This window comes from Ips typographus, linkage group LG1 (assembly GCF_016097725.1).
Source record: "Ips typographus isolate SLU linkage group LG1, UJ_Ityp_2.0, whole genome shotgun sequence".
In the NCBI taxonomy this organism is placed as follows: Eukaryota; Metazoa; Arthropoda; class Insecta; order Coleoptera; family Curculionidae; genus Ips; species Ips typographus.
In genome coordinates, this window is record NC_138422.1 from 28,515,869 (window position 1) to 28,531,043 (window position 15,175).

The 15,175-nt window shown below is 32.2% G+C and overlaps 1 protein-coding gene across 6 annotated transcripts in view; it reads right to left on the reverse strand.

Annotated features, from left to right (window-relative positions):
* Nucleotides 1-15,175, reverse strand: part of LOC145725078 (monocarboxylate transporter 10-like) — a 54,147-nt gene that overhangs the window by 15,347 nt on the left and 23,625 nt on the right. For all 6 annotated transcript variants that reach the window (XM_081973705.1, XM_081973663.1, XM_081973680.1 and 3 more), the window contains 2 exons: nt 10,905-11,133; nt 8,216-8,384 (listed from right to left, as the gene is read on the reverse strand). In XM_081973705.1, the coding sequence (XP_081829831.1) occupies nt 8,216-8,384; nt 10,905-11,133 (398 nt within the window). The remainder of the gene's footprint in view (nt 1-8,215; nt 8,385-10,904; nt 11,134-15,175) is intronic.

The window sequence follows — 15,175 nt, forward strand, 5'->3', positions numbered from 1 at the left end:
TTAGGATTTCTTCACTAAATACAATTTTTTCATACTCTAAACATTTTTTGATCTTCCACGTGGTATATTTATCATTTTCTCGCTTGAAAAGTCTATTTGTTTACTTGGCTAGAAGCCAAAACTGGACCTGACCTTACACCATATGCAGAAAAGGAGTTGACAGTAATGATGTATACATCTTTTGATTATTTTGTAAAGACAGAGGTTAAGGCAAAATTGTATTTATTGTTCCGGTCCACAGAATTTATCATTTTACTGGACAGTTGCCAAAATATCCACGAAAAGAGTTTGATTTTATGTAAGAGAGGACTGGTGCCTAAATAATAATTAACCATTTTATAATATCATAATTGTTATGGAGATTTTTGGAAGGTTTTTTACAGTTTTCTTTTTGTGTAATGTAAATGGATTTTTTTCTATTTTTTCCATTCTCTTTTAAATCGCTGTTTGTTTCTTTTTTCTGTTCTTCTCTTCTGCAGGGTACAGTCCTTGTATTTGGGTTGATCATGTTTTTCTTGTCGTTCTTGTCACTCTTCAGTATTGTTGCAAAAAAGTTTAAAAAAAAAGTGAAAAGAATAAAAAAAGTTTTTATTCTTTTCATATTATTAATTTTTGAAAAAAAATTAAATGGGTGGATATTAGAATCCTTTTACTTACTTTATTTATTTTTGTATTCCTTTTCCAATGGCGATTCAGTGAAATTGATTGGAACGCAAATAAAAAAGTAACAACCTTTCAAAAATTGAAAAAATTACATTTTTGGTCAAAAGTGCAAATTTGGCAAATTTTTATTTTGCTTTCTAAGGGTTCCAAGGCACAGAAAAGGGCATTATACCAAAGAACCTTAAATTAAGAGAAGTAAGCACAAAAAAGGCATTTTATAATTTTTCATTTTTCAAAAAAATTGAAAGAATTCTTTAAGTACTTTTTAAGATTCAATATCTCAGTAACGTGAGGAGTTAAAGAGGCGAGTTTTAGCTCATTTTGTAGTATTTTTTATCCTTTTTCTGATGGCGGTTTATCGAAATTGATAGGAGTTCAAATAAAAAAATTACAACCTTCCAAAAATACAAAAAATGACAGTATTGGTAAAAAGTGCATTTTTGACAAATTTTTAATTTGCTCCCTAAGGGTTTCCATGCACAGCAAAGGGTATATTTATACCAAAGAACCTTAAATTAGGAGAAATAAGCACAAAAAAAGCATTTTATAATTTTTCATTTTTCAAAAAAATTAAAAGAATGGGGGGGTATTAGAGGTCTTCTTTAAGTATTTTTTAAGATTCAATATCTCAGTAACGGGAGGAGTTAAAGAGGCGAGTTTTAGCTCATTTTGTAGTATTTTTTATCCTCTTTCTAATGGCGGTTTAGCAAAATAGGAGTTCAAATAAAAAAATTACATTTCAAAAATACAAAAAATGACAGCTTTGGTAAAAAGTGCATTTTTGGCAAATTTTTAATTTGCTCCATAAGGGTTCCAATGCACAGCAAAGGGTATATTTATACCAAAGAACCTTAAATTAGGAGAAATAAGCACAAAAAAGCATTCTATAATTTTTGATTTTTCAAAAAAATTGAAAGAATGGGGGGGTATTAGAGGTCTTCTTTAAGTACTTTTTAAGAATCAATATCTCAGTAACGTGAGGAGTTAAAGAGGCAAGTTTTAGCTCATTTTGTAGTATTTTTTATCCTCTTTCTAATGGCGGTTTAGCAAAATTGATAGGAGTTCATATAAAAAAGTTACAACCTTTCAAAAATACAAAAAATGACAATTTTGGTAAAAAGTGCATTTTTGGCAAATTTTTAATTTGCTCCCTAAGGGTTCCAATGCACAGCAAAGGGTATATTTATACCAAAGAACCTTAAATTAGGAGAAATAAGCACAAAAAAAGCATTTTATAATTTTTGATTTTTCAAAAAAATTGAAAGAATGGGGGGGTATTAGAGGTCTTCTTTAAGTACTTTTTAAGATTCAATATCTCAGAAACGTGAGGAGTTAAAGATGCGAGTTTTAGCTCATTTTGTAGTATTTTTTATCCTCTTTCTAATGGCGGTTTAGCAAAATTGATAGGAGTTCAAATAAAAAAGTTACAACCTTTCAAAAATACAAAAAATTACAGTTTTGGTAAAAAGTGCATTTTTGGCAAATTTTTAATTTGCTCCATAAGGGTTCCAATGCACAGCAAAGGGTATATTTATACCAAAAGACCTTAAATTAACTGAAATAACCACTTTAAACCTTTCGGAAATTAAAAAAAATCCTTTTTTTTTTGCTCCAAAAAGATTTCAATGCACAGCAAAGGGCATATTTATACCAAAGAACCTTAGCTTAGCTTAGCCTTAGCTAATATAAGCACAAAAATAAGCACTTTAAAATTTTTAATTTTTTAAAACAATTGAAAGAATTGGAAGGTATTTTTTAAGCACAAAAAACTTTTGAAGAAAGTTTGAAGAAGGCTTTTTTCTTTTTGGTGGTGCTAAACTTTGATTCGTACAAACCCCTGTTTTGCACGATCCAATCACTCATAAAACATAGGAGATTTACTAATCCCAACTTTAAAAAAACAAAGAAACTTCTGTCGCATTGTATTATTACACGTTGACTAGAAATCGCATAAGATATGTCAAGAAGAAACTGAACAATCATAAAAAGTCGAACAATCGCCAATAAACTTAAATTAAAACCTCAATAAATTGGCAAGTAATAGCGACAAGCACAGGGACTTTGACGCCATGTATAGGAAAACGCCTTAATAAAAACATTGTAATAATCCACTTAAACCAGCGCAATTTATGCTATGTTGTTGAAAGAAAAAAAAATTACAACAGTCCGAATAACTTGCGGTATAACTTCCATATATGGTTTCAATCCAGAAGTGTCGTTGCCGCTCTTCAGAGGAGAACGTTATCATTATTAATCGTAATAAAATCGTAAAAAACTTTCACGGTCCGATAAGGAGCTGTTTGGAAATAATCACCCTACTGGCAGAGGGTTGTAAAACGACTTTTACGGGTCAATAAAATTTATTTACCCGGAATACTGGTTTTGGTCTTATCTTCGCGGTTTACGCACGAATACTCTACATTTTAGCCATTTTACTACTGACAGATTACAGTAAATTTACTATCGCAACCCTTGTCTTTTTTTCCCTTGTGGAATTCTGGAAGAAAGCACTTTTTACCCTCGTGTTGTTTACGCTAGCGTTTTTTTTTGCCAGTTTGGAATTAAATCAGCTGAGATGCCTGAAGGCGGCGGCTTTCCAGCTTTTTTGTTTTGTTTTCCTCACAAGTGATCCGGTAACGATAAAATATGGTAGAACGTTGCACTCTGTGGGTTATTTGTTAATGAAAAAATGCTGTCAATATGAATGGAGAGTACTTACTTCACGTCTTGTGTATAACGGCAGTAAAATACAACTTTACGACCGTTAGAATGCCTTGAAGCTCGAATCAGATGAGAAAAGGCCACCGCATCATCAATGACGCAGTTTTTAAAACTATTTCTTTCTCCTTCTACAGTTGCCGTCGCATTAGATATAATCAGAGGCGTCCTATTAAAATATTCCCGAAAATATATTGTTAAGCGGTCAAAAAGCCACTTGGCAACGTAGTACGGTTTTTACTTGGACACAATTAAAACAGATGCGGCAGCGGCCAGGGACATTTGGACCTTTTTATATGCTTTTACTAGCCGGCACTCTAAACGGTGTTGCCAAGTTTAAAAAAATGTAGTGGCGGACAGGAAGACTTAGGGGGTTAGGTTAGGTTCCGTTTTAGTCTGGTGTTTTGGTTGTATTGTTGATGGTCGCAGTTGAAGTTCACATAGTGTTATGAATAAAAAACGTTATTTTGTCAAAATGTCTTTCAAAAAGGTTGGAAAGAAAGGTGTTATCATATACAGCCAAGGCCGTGAAATCGTCAATAACGTCTTACAATTTATGAAGAAAGAAGCAGAAGGAGTTTCCATTCCTTTGAAAAACTTGTTGTCTTTTATTTTCTTTATTAAAAACGACGAAAATGTTTCATTTTACTGATAAAATAATAGCACGCCACTGACTGGCTGCAACAACTTGGAAAGTAACGAGAGCAGCAATATTTAAAGCGAGACGTACAGAGATCGTGACATCATCGTTTGATGACGCCTGTGGCCTTTTCTTAGCTGATTCGAGCTCTACAGCACAGGAAAGAAACTATGAACATATTATGTGCTAAAATGCTTAGTGACAAAAATACAGAGTGTTGTTGTTAATTATTGGAAATAGCATTTTAGTGGTGTATTTTTTTTATTTTCAGTTTTACTAAAATTACCTTAGTGGCTTGGATTCTTTCTAATATAAATATCGCAAGAACGGTTGGACTTGTACAGAAAAATTATGAAAAAATTGGTAGGACAGTAAGTACAAACATGACACTCTTAAAAACTAAATAAAAAATTTATTTTTTTACGAAAACATCCTGAAAACGGTCCTGAATATCTGGGTGTGAATAGAACAAAAGCAGACCAGTACTCGGGAAAATTTAGTTAATTAATAGCGATGGAGTGCAAGGATCGTTCTTATTTCATTCTGAACTTTTAAATGTGATTACAGGTTACATATAGGACAGGACAGTACTGAGGAAAAGTTCTGGTTAGTGACTTATGGGATGGGCAAGCCTAGATATAGGCCAGAAAAAAAGTCAGTAAAAATTTCCACAAATTTGGTTAAAAAACAGGGCAGTACTGAACAAAAATACTCTATCTAACCAATTTAAAAATTACTTAATATCACCGAAACTATCTTGATCTTAAAGCAGATCCGTATTTATCTGCTTTTTTTAGCTCAAGGTAGAAAAATTGTATTTAAAACTGGTGTAAAATAGGACTTTACTAGACAAAAATCTATCACAGTAACTAGGCTGACAAAAACCATTAAAAAGTAAATAATTATTTTGAGAACAGTCCTGAATTTAGCCTTGAATAGATTCAAAAATTCTAAAACTATCCTTAGTACGATCCTCAATTATTGGATGTGATTAGATAGGTATAGGTCAGGACAGTATTCAGGAAAAATTTGGTTAATACTGGTTTAGTAACCTTATTGTGGAAAAATTCTGGTTATTTTGTTTGTGGTATGACTGTCTTTTCAAACTGCGTTTCTGTCAATTTAAACTTTTCTTCCACTTTTCTCCCTGATTGTACTAGATTTTCTTGTGTTTTTCATGTCATTTGATAGAAAATTTAATGAGGATTCCAAAAATGTGCTTAAAACTGTAATTTTCCCATTCCAAGTGGGTTTTACAAGCAATTTTGTCCCTGATTGTCCTTTCAAACTTTAACACCACTTTTCTCTCTGACTGTACTTGATTTTTTTGTATTTTTTATGTCATTTGATAGGAAATTTAATGAGAATTCCAAAAATGTGCTTAAAACTGTCATTTTTCCATTCCAAGTGGGTTTTACAAGTGATTTTGTCCCTGACTGTCTTTTCAAACTGTCTTTCGGTCAATTTAAACTTTGACACCACTTTTCTCCCTGACTGTACCTGATTTTTTAGTGTTTTTTATGTCATTTGATAGAAAATTTAGTGAGAATTCCAAAAATGTGCTTAAAACTGTCATTTTCCCATTCCAAGTGGGTTTTACAAGTGATTTTTTACTTGACTGTCCTTTCAAACTGTGTTTCGGGCAATTTAAACTTTGACACCACTTTTCTCCCTGACTGTACCTGATTTTTTAGTGTTTTTTATGACATTAGATAGGAAATTTAATGAGGATTCCAAAAATGTGCTTAAAACTGTAATTTTCCCATTCCAAGTGGGTTTTACAAGCAATTTTGTCCCTGATTGTCCTTTCAAACTTTAACACCACTTTTCTCTCTGACTGTACTTGATTTTTTTGTATTTTTTATGTCATTTGATAGGAAATTTAATGAGAATTCCAAAAATGTGCTTAAAACTGTCATTTTCCCATTTCAATTGGGTTTTACAAGTGATTTTGTCCCTGACTGTCTTTTCAAACTGTCTTTCGGTCAATTTAAACTTTGACACCACTTTTCTCCCTGACTGTACCTAATTTTTTAGTGTTTTTTATGTCATTAGATAGGAAATTTAAGGAGAATTCCAAAAATGTGCTTAAAACTGTCATTTTCCCATTTCAAGTGGGTTTTACAAGTGATTTTGTCCCTGACTGTCTTTTCAAACTGTCTTTCGGTCAATTTAAACTTTGACACCATTTTTCTCTCTGACTGTACCTCATTTTGTGGTGTTTTTTATGTCATTTGATAGGAAATTCAATGAGGATTCCAAAAATGTGCTCAAAACTCTCATTTTCCCATTCCAAGTAGGTTTTAAAAGTGATTTTGTCCCTGACTGTCCTTTCAAACTGTGTTTCTGTCAATTTAAACTTTGACAGCACTTTTCTGTCTGACTGTACCTGCTTTTTTTTGTGTTTTTTATGTGATTTGATAGGAAATTTAATGAGGATTCCAAAAATGTGCTTAAAACTGTCATTTTCCCATTCCAAGTGGGTTTTAAAAGTGATTTTGTCCCTGACTGTCCTTTCAAACTGTGTTTCTGTCAATTTAAACTTTGACACTGCTTTTCTCCCTGACTGTACCTGATTTTTTTGTATTTTTCATGTCATTAGATGGGAAATTTAATGAGGATTCCAAAAATGTGCTTAAAACTGTCATTTTCCCATTCCAAGTGGGTTTTACAAGTGATTTTGCCTCTGACTGTCTTTTCAAACTGTCTTTCGGGCAATTTAAACTTTGACACCACTTTTCTCACTGACTGTACCTGATTTTTTAGTGTTTTTTATGTCATTAGATAGGAAATTTAAGGAGAATTCCAAAAATGTGCTCAAAACTGTCATTTTCCCATTCCAAGTGGGTTTTAAAAGTGATTTTGTCCCTGACTGTCTTTTCAAACTGTGTTTCTGTCAATTTAAACTTTGACACTGCTTTTCTCCTTGACTGTACCTGATTTTTTTGTATTTTTCATGTCATTAGATGGGAAATTTCATGAGGATTCCAAAAATGTGCTTAAAACTGTCATTTTCCCATTCCAAGTGGGTTTTAAAAGTGATTTTGTCCCTGACTGTCCTTTCAAACTGTGTTTCTGTCAATTTAAACTTTGACACTGCTTTTCTCCCTGACTGTACCTGATTTTTTTGTATTTTTTATGTCATTTAATAGGAAATTCAATGAGGATTCCAAAAATGTGCTTAAAACTGTCATTTTCCCATTCCAAGTGGGTTTTACAAGTGATTTTTTACTTGACTGTCCTTTCAAACTGTGTTTCTGTCAATCTAAACTTTGACACCACTTATCTCCCTGACTGTAGCTGATTTTTTAGTGTTTTTTATGTCATTAGATTGGAAATTTAAGGAGATTTCCAAAAATGTGCTTAAAACTGTCATTTTCCCATTCCAAGTGGGTTTTACAAGTGATTTTGTCCCTGACTGTCCTTTCAAACTGTGTTTCTGTCAATTGAAACTTTGACAGCACTTTTCTGTCTGACTGTACCTGCTTTTTTTGTGTTTTTTATGTCATTTGATAGGAAATTGAATGAGGATTCCAAAAATGTGCTTAAAACTGTAATTTTCCCATTTCAAGTGGGTTTTCCAAGTGATTTTGTCCCTGACTGTCTTTTCAAACTGTCTTTCGGTCAATTTAAACTTTGACGCCACTTTTCTCTCTGACTGTACCTCATTTTTTGGTGTTTTTTATGTCATTTGATAGGAAATTCAATGAGGATTCCAAAAATGTGCTCAAAACTGTCATTTTCCCATTCCAAGTGGGTTTTAAAAGTGATTTTGTCCCTGACTGTCCTTTCAAACTGTGTTTCTGTCAATTTAAACTTTGACACTGCTTTTCTCCCTGACTGTACCTGATTTTTTTGTATTTTTCATGTCATTAGATGGGAAATTTCATGAGGATTCCAAAAATGTGCTTAAAATTGTCATTTTCCTATTCCAAGTGGGTTTTACGCGTGATTTTGTCCCTGACTGTCCTTTCAAACTGTGTTTCTGTCAATTTAAACTTTGACACTCCTTTTCTCGATGACTTTTGCGATGGGCAAGGTTAGATAAAACCAATTAAGTACACTGAATTTTGATGATTGTAACTTATTTTTAGACCACTCTGTAAAACAAACCGCAGCAAAAGCTAAGAAATTTAGAAAATTTGATATTTGGACTTGTCATTCTATAACTAAAACGGTAATAACAAAACTTACCTAAATATTAATTGATGAAACTGGGTGGCAAAACTGGTAAAAAGACACCCTAAAGCGGTGACAAGACCACCCATTACAGCCGTCACTCTGGTGGATCTGGTCCTACAGAATGCAATAACTATCGGAGACACTAGCAACGATGTGCCCATAGCTAAGGCTCCCAACCATTCTGAAAACCAGTTTTGTTTGTATTAAAAATTATAGAAATACCATCAAATCTGATAAAAGAGCTAAAAGCTTCAGAAGAGATTAGCTCTCCCATTAAACTTTCCTATCTTTGTTGTTTAGCTCCAGAAAGCAAAACTGTTTGTTGGCCTGTGCACGTCGAGGAATTAACCTCGGGGTAGCGAATCGTATAAATAATTTTGACAACAAACATAGAGAAACGGGGGAGAAAAACTTTTACCGTGCTCTTGTTTACTTCGGCTAATTTAAAACACAGAAACGAGAATGCTCGCCCCATTTCGCGGAGATTAAAGCCAATGCAATTTGATGGCGCCCAGATTGCAGCACAAAAGAACGATTAAGATTCCACTCGCAAAGTTTTACTCTCCTCAAGTAAATGTTTAGTTTGGTTCTTTATCTACTGGGGTTAAACACCTTTAAACAATCCACTTTTAAGTATTTTTTTGTTGGATTTGTTGGCGAAAAAAAATATATTGCTGATTCTCTGAAATAGTGACATTCCCAAAAATTACCATTTTGTATTAAGAACAAAAATCATCCAGAAAATCCATCTACATTAGCAGGAACAGAAAAATTAATAGTCGTTGTTTGACATTTTTTGGTTGGATTTTAATCTTAATACAAACATGGGACCATGGACATTTTTGGGAATATTCCGGAAAACCAACGATATGCTTGCACAGAAGCAAAAAAGTTGCGGTTTTTTCTGTTTGATGTGATATTTACTTAGTTTCATTTTGATATTAATCAACGCTATTTGATTTTTTTGAACATTTCTAGTGCTCCTGGAAAAATCTGCTTTTTCAATGGTGCTAAACTTTCAAAGTTACAGCATTTCCTCTTAAGCAAGTTTTGACTTACCACCACCACTTTATTTCAAGAGATGGTGAAAAAAGTTTTTTATCACAGTGGTTACTAGAACACGTAGCTTCCTGTTGCAAGTATTTTCAAAATGCTATTGCATTTTCAATTTTGGAGATAAAACACTTTTTGTGAATTAAACCTGTTAGTACGTTCCCTTGTAAACATTTTCCAAAACTTAAAATATTTTCTAATGGTGATTCTTTGGACTGGTCAAACTTTGATCCTGCTTTTCTCCTCGACTGTACTCGATTTTGAGTGTTTTTTTAATGTTAAAAGATAGGAAATTTGATGAGAATTCCAAAAATGTGCTTAAAACCCTCATTTTCTTACTCTAAGTGAGTTTTACAGGAAATTTCGTCCCTGACTGTCTTTTTAAACTGTGTTTTTGACAGTTCAGAATTTGATACTGCTTTTTTCCTTGACTGTACTCGATTTCGAGTGTTTTTTTTATTGTTATTAGATAGTAAATTTAATGAGAATTCCAAAAATGCGCTTAAAACTGTAATTTTCTTACTCAAAGTGAGTTTTACAGGTAATTTCGTCCCTGACTGTCTTGTTAAACTGTGTTTTTGACAGGTCAAACTTTGATCCTGCTTTTCTCCTCGACTGTACTCGATTTTGAGTGTTTTTTAAAGTTAAAAGATAGGAAACTTAATGAGGATTTCAAAAATGTGCTTAAAATTGTTATTTTCTCACTCCAAGTGGGTTTTACAAGCGATTTTGTCCCTGACTGTCCTTTCAAACTGTGTTTCTGACAGTTCAATCTCTGACACTACATTTCTCCCTGACTGTACTTGGTTTGTTTAATGTTTCTTATGTCATTAGACAGGAAATTTAGTGAGGATTCCAAAAATGTGCTTAAAACTGTAATTTTCTCACTCCAAGTGAATTTTACTGACGATTATGTCCCTGACTGTCTTTTCAAACTGGGTTTCTGACAGTCAATCTTTGACAAAACTTTTCTCCCTGACTGTACTAGATTTTTTAATGTGTTTCTTATGTCATTAGACAGGAAATTTAGTGAGGATTCCAAAAATGTGCTTGAAACTGTCATTTTCTTACTCAAAGTGAGTTTTACAGGCAATTTCGTCCCTGACTGCCTTTTTAAACTGTGTTTTTGACAGGTCAAACTTTGATCCTGCTTTTCTCCTCGACTGTACTCGATTTTGAGTGTTTTTTTAATGTTAAAAGATAATTTAATGAGGATTTCAAAAATGTGCTTAAAATTGTCATTTTTTTTGTCATTGTCAAGTTTCTAGAGGGTTCTAGACTGTTTTTAAAGCTTCTAGTTGATTTGGATAGCTTTTTGACTGTTTTGGAAGCATTTAGAAGCTTCTAGATTATTCTGGAACATTTTGAAAGTTTCTTAAAGCAGAGAGACAATTTTGAAAGTATTTAGAGAATTTTAGAATTATCTGGATGTCTCTAGAAGGTTTTTGGTAGAAGGTTCTGGACAGTTTTGAAATATTCTAGTCGATTTGGCTATATATAGCTTTTGAAATGCTTTTTTACCACTTTGGAAGCATTTTTGAAGCAAAATAGACCGTTAATTGAGTTTTTTACTTGGTCACTACGCCACTGTGTTGATCGCAGTGTGGCTTCTATATTTTTTACCTTGATTAAGAAAACAAACAATTACCGCTCTGTTTCTTAAATTCTGGTCCAAATTTCCTGGCAATTTCCAGTTGGAAAAACCCGGCGGAGGCTATAAAACCGTTGGCGAGGACGTGAACTAGAACAGCGGTCCAGAGAACTATCCAGCCCCAGCCACCTTCTGGATAATAATGTTGTTTTAAGGTAATCAGTTGCCGGATGTCGGCTACAAAACGTGCCGTTCTGGAAGCGTGCTGTTCGTCTCCATTCGAGCCCTGCAACAAATGAAAAACCCTGCAACCATTTTCATGCTCATATAGAGAATAATATGCTTATTAAAAGGGAAACTTTAGGCAATTTTCCGGTTGGCTGTAGGCTCGTTAAGCATTTAATTTGCGCTCTCAGTAAATATGTATTAAGGGCGAGGGAACGAGCCAACTGACTTTAATTTTGGGAAAATGCTCGGGAAAATCTAATACGAAACTTCCTAGCAATAATTAAGCAATTGCTTGAACATTAATTAGAAGAGGAAGTCAAAAAAATCAGTCACGTAACAAATTTTTAAATTTGAGCTTTTGTTTCAATTTACGCTGCTATTAGTCACGTGATAATTTTTTCAAATTTCAGGTGCAATATTAGACTACGTTTTGATTTTTTTTGTAGGTCTCTAGATAGTTTTTCAAATTTTAATTGCCATTATAGACTGTCTTTAAGTCACGTGACGATTTTACATATTTTTTAATATGTCATTTTCTACTTTCTTAAGTTATCTAACAATTTGACAAATTTTAAATAACATTTTTTAAGGTCAGGTGACGAATTTTAAAATTTGAGCCGTTATTTTTTGTTTTAGATAATGTTAGTAATTTACGCTGCTATTTTAGGTCACGTGACAATTTTTTCAAATTTCATGTGTAATAATAGGCCACTCTATAATTTTCTCCACTTTAGATTTAAAATTTGAGCCTTTGTTTCAATTTACGCTACTATTTTAAGTCACGTGATCATTTTTTCAAATTTTAGGTGCAATATCAGACTACGTTTTGATTTTTTTAACTTTAGATGCCAATTGTTGGGCTTTTTAGGTCTCATAAAAATTTTTCAAATTTTTACTGTCATTTTAAACTTTGATTTGGGTCACGTGACTATTTTGCAAATCTTTGATGACATTTTGTACTTTTTTAAGTCATATGACGGTTTATCAAATTTTAGATGCCATTTTTTAAGATCACATGGTGACGAATATTCAAATTTGATCTTTTATTTTGTGTTTTAGAACATGTTACCAATTTACGCTGCAATTTTAGGTCACGTGACATTTTTTTGAAATTCGAGGAGTAATATCAGGCCACGTTAGAATTTTTTCCACTTTAGATGTCAATTTTGGGTTTTTTAGGTCTCATGACAGTTTTTCATAGCTGTCATTTTATACTATCTTTGGGTCACGTGACTATTTTGCAAATCTTTGATAATATTTTGGACTTTTTTAAGTGATTTAACGATTTGTGAAATTTTAGTAGCAATTTATAAGGTCACGTGACGAATATTCAATTTTGAGCTTTTTTGGGGTTTTAGATCATGTGACCGATAATTTACGCTGCTATTTTATGTCACATGACAATTTTTCAAAAATTTCAGGTGCAATATCAGGCCACGTTAAAACTTTTTCAATTTTAGTTGTCATATTTTGAGTTTTTGGATCACGTTACTTTTTTGCAAATTTTTGATGACATTTTAGACTTTTATAAGTCATATGATGGTTTATCAAATTTTAGATGCCATTTTTTAAGGTCACGTGACGAATTTTAAAATTTGAGCCTTTATTTTTTGTTTTAGATAATGTTAGCAATTTACGCTGCTATTTTAGGTCACGTGACAATTTTTTCAAATTTTATGTGTAATAATAGGCCACTCTATATTTTTTTCCACTTTAGATGTCAAATTTGAGCCTTTGTTTTAATTTACGCTGCTATTTTAAGTCACGTGATAATTTTTTAAAATTGTAGGTGCAATATCAGACTACGTTTTGATTTTTTTAACTGTAGATGCCAAATTTTGGGTTTTGTAGGTTTCTAGACAGTTTTTCAAATTTTAACAGTCATTTTAAACTTTCTTTTGGGTCACGTGACTATTTTGCAAATCTTTGATGACATTTTGGACTTTTATAAGTCATATGACGGTTTATCAAATTTTAGATGCCATTTTTTAAGGTCAAGTGACGAATATTCAAATTTGATCTTTTATTTTATGTTTTAGATCATGTTATCAATTTACGCTGCTATTTCCTAAAATAGCAGCGTAAACGTGACCTATCACGTGACATTTTTTTGAAATTTGAGGTGTAATATCAGGCCACGTTAGAATTTTTTCCACTTTAGATGTCAATTTTGTGTTTTTTTAGGTCTCATGACAGTTTTCCAAAGTTTAACTGTCATTTTATGCTATCTTTAGGTCACGTGACGATTTTACAATTTTTTTTTATGTCATTTTCTACTTTTTTAAGTCATCTAACGATTTGTGAAATTTTAGTAGCAATTTATAAGGTCACATGACGAATTTCCAATTTTGAGTTTTATTTTGAGTTTTAGATCATGTGACCGATAATTTACGCTGCTATTTTATGCCACATGACAATTTTTCAAAAATTTCAGGTGCAATATCGGGCCACGTTACAACTTTTTCAATTTTAGTTCTCATATTTTGAGTTTTTCGGTCACGTGACTATTTTGCAAATTTTTGATGACATTTTTTAAGGTCACGTGACGAATTTTCAAATTTGAGCCGTTATTTTTTGTTTTAAATAATATTAGTAATTTACGCTGCTATTTTAGGTCACGTGACAATTTTTTCAAATTTCATGTGTAATAATAGGTCACAGTATAATTTTTTCCACTTTAGATGTCAAATTTTGGGTCTTTTAGTTCTCATGACAGTTTTTCATAATTTTTCATAGTTCAACTGTCATTTTATGTTATCTTTGGGTTACGTGACCGTTTTGCAAATCTTTGATGACATTTTGGACTTTTTTAAGTAATCTAACGATTTGTCAAATTTTAGTAGCAATTTGTAAGGTCACGTGACGTGAATTTTCAATTTTGAGCTTTTTTTTGGGTTTTAGATCATGTGACCGATAATTTACGCTGCTATTTTATGCCACATGACAATTTTTCAAAAATATCAGGTGCAATATCAAGCCACGTTAAAACTTTTTCAATTTTAGTTGTCATATTTTGAGTTTTTGGGTCACGTGACTATTTTGAAATTTTTTTATGACATTTTGGACTTTTTTAAGTGATTTAACGATTTGTGAAATTTTAGTAGCAATTTATAAGGTCACGTGACGAATTTTCAATTTTGAGCTTTTTTTTGGGTTTTAGATCATGTGACCGATAATTTACGCTGCTATTTTATGCCACATGACAATTTTTCAAAAATATCAGGTGCAATATCAAGCCACGTTAAAACTTTTTCAATTTTAGTTGTCATATTTTGAGTTTTTGGGTCACGTGACTATTTTCTAAATCTTTGTTGACATTTTGGATTTTTTTAAGTAATCTAACGGTTTATCACATTTTAGATGCTTTTTTTTAAAGTCACAAGTTTTTTCAAATGATGTACAATTTTGGGTTTTTTAGGATTCATGACAGTTTCAAATGTTTGTAGACTTTTTTTAAGTCACGTGACAATTTCGATGCCATTTTGATAAGGTCACGTGACAAATTTTTAAATTTGAGCTGTTGTAGTATTTGAAAAAAAAATAGAATTATGAAAGATGTTCAAAATGGCGACCGTCTGATCATTTCAATCATTGTATAAACTATCATTTTGACTGCAAAAACTACCAATAGAGAACGATTTACTATATAATAATTATATATAATAATTAGCGTCATTACTGTGACGTCATTTCAATGATAATAAGAGACCAAAAATGTTGAGATTTCCTGTATGAGCTAGATCATTTATAACTCATAAAATAAATATGGCTCTTTCAATTCGAATCAAAAAACACCTGAATTCTACTGCTGATATTATGTCATGATGAGTAGAAAAATTTCGTTTAGACAAAAATATTTTTAAGATTTAAGAATGACAATAATTAACGGTAAAAATAGCTATTTATGTAACCAGTTACGAAAAGCTCGATTTTGTGTGACGAATGAATGTTTGTAGGGCGAGCGCAGCGAGGTCCTACAATTTGAATGAGTTACACAATGAGACATTTTCGAAACGTGTTGCATACATAATTTTTTCTAATTTTGACCAAAAAGCTGTCAAAACCATCTTTTAAAGTGATTTAACACAAATATTCACTTT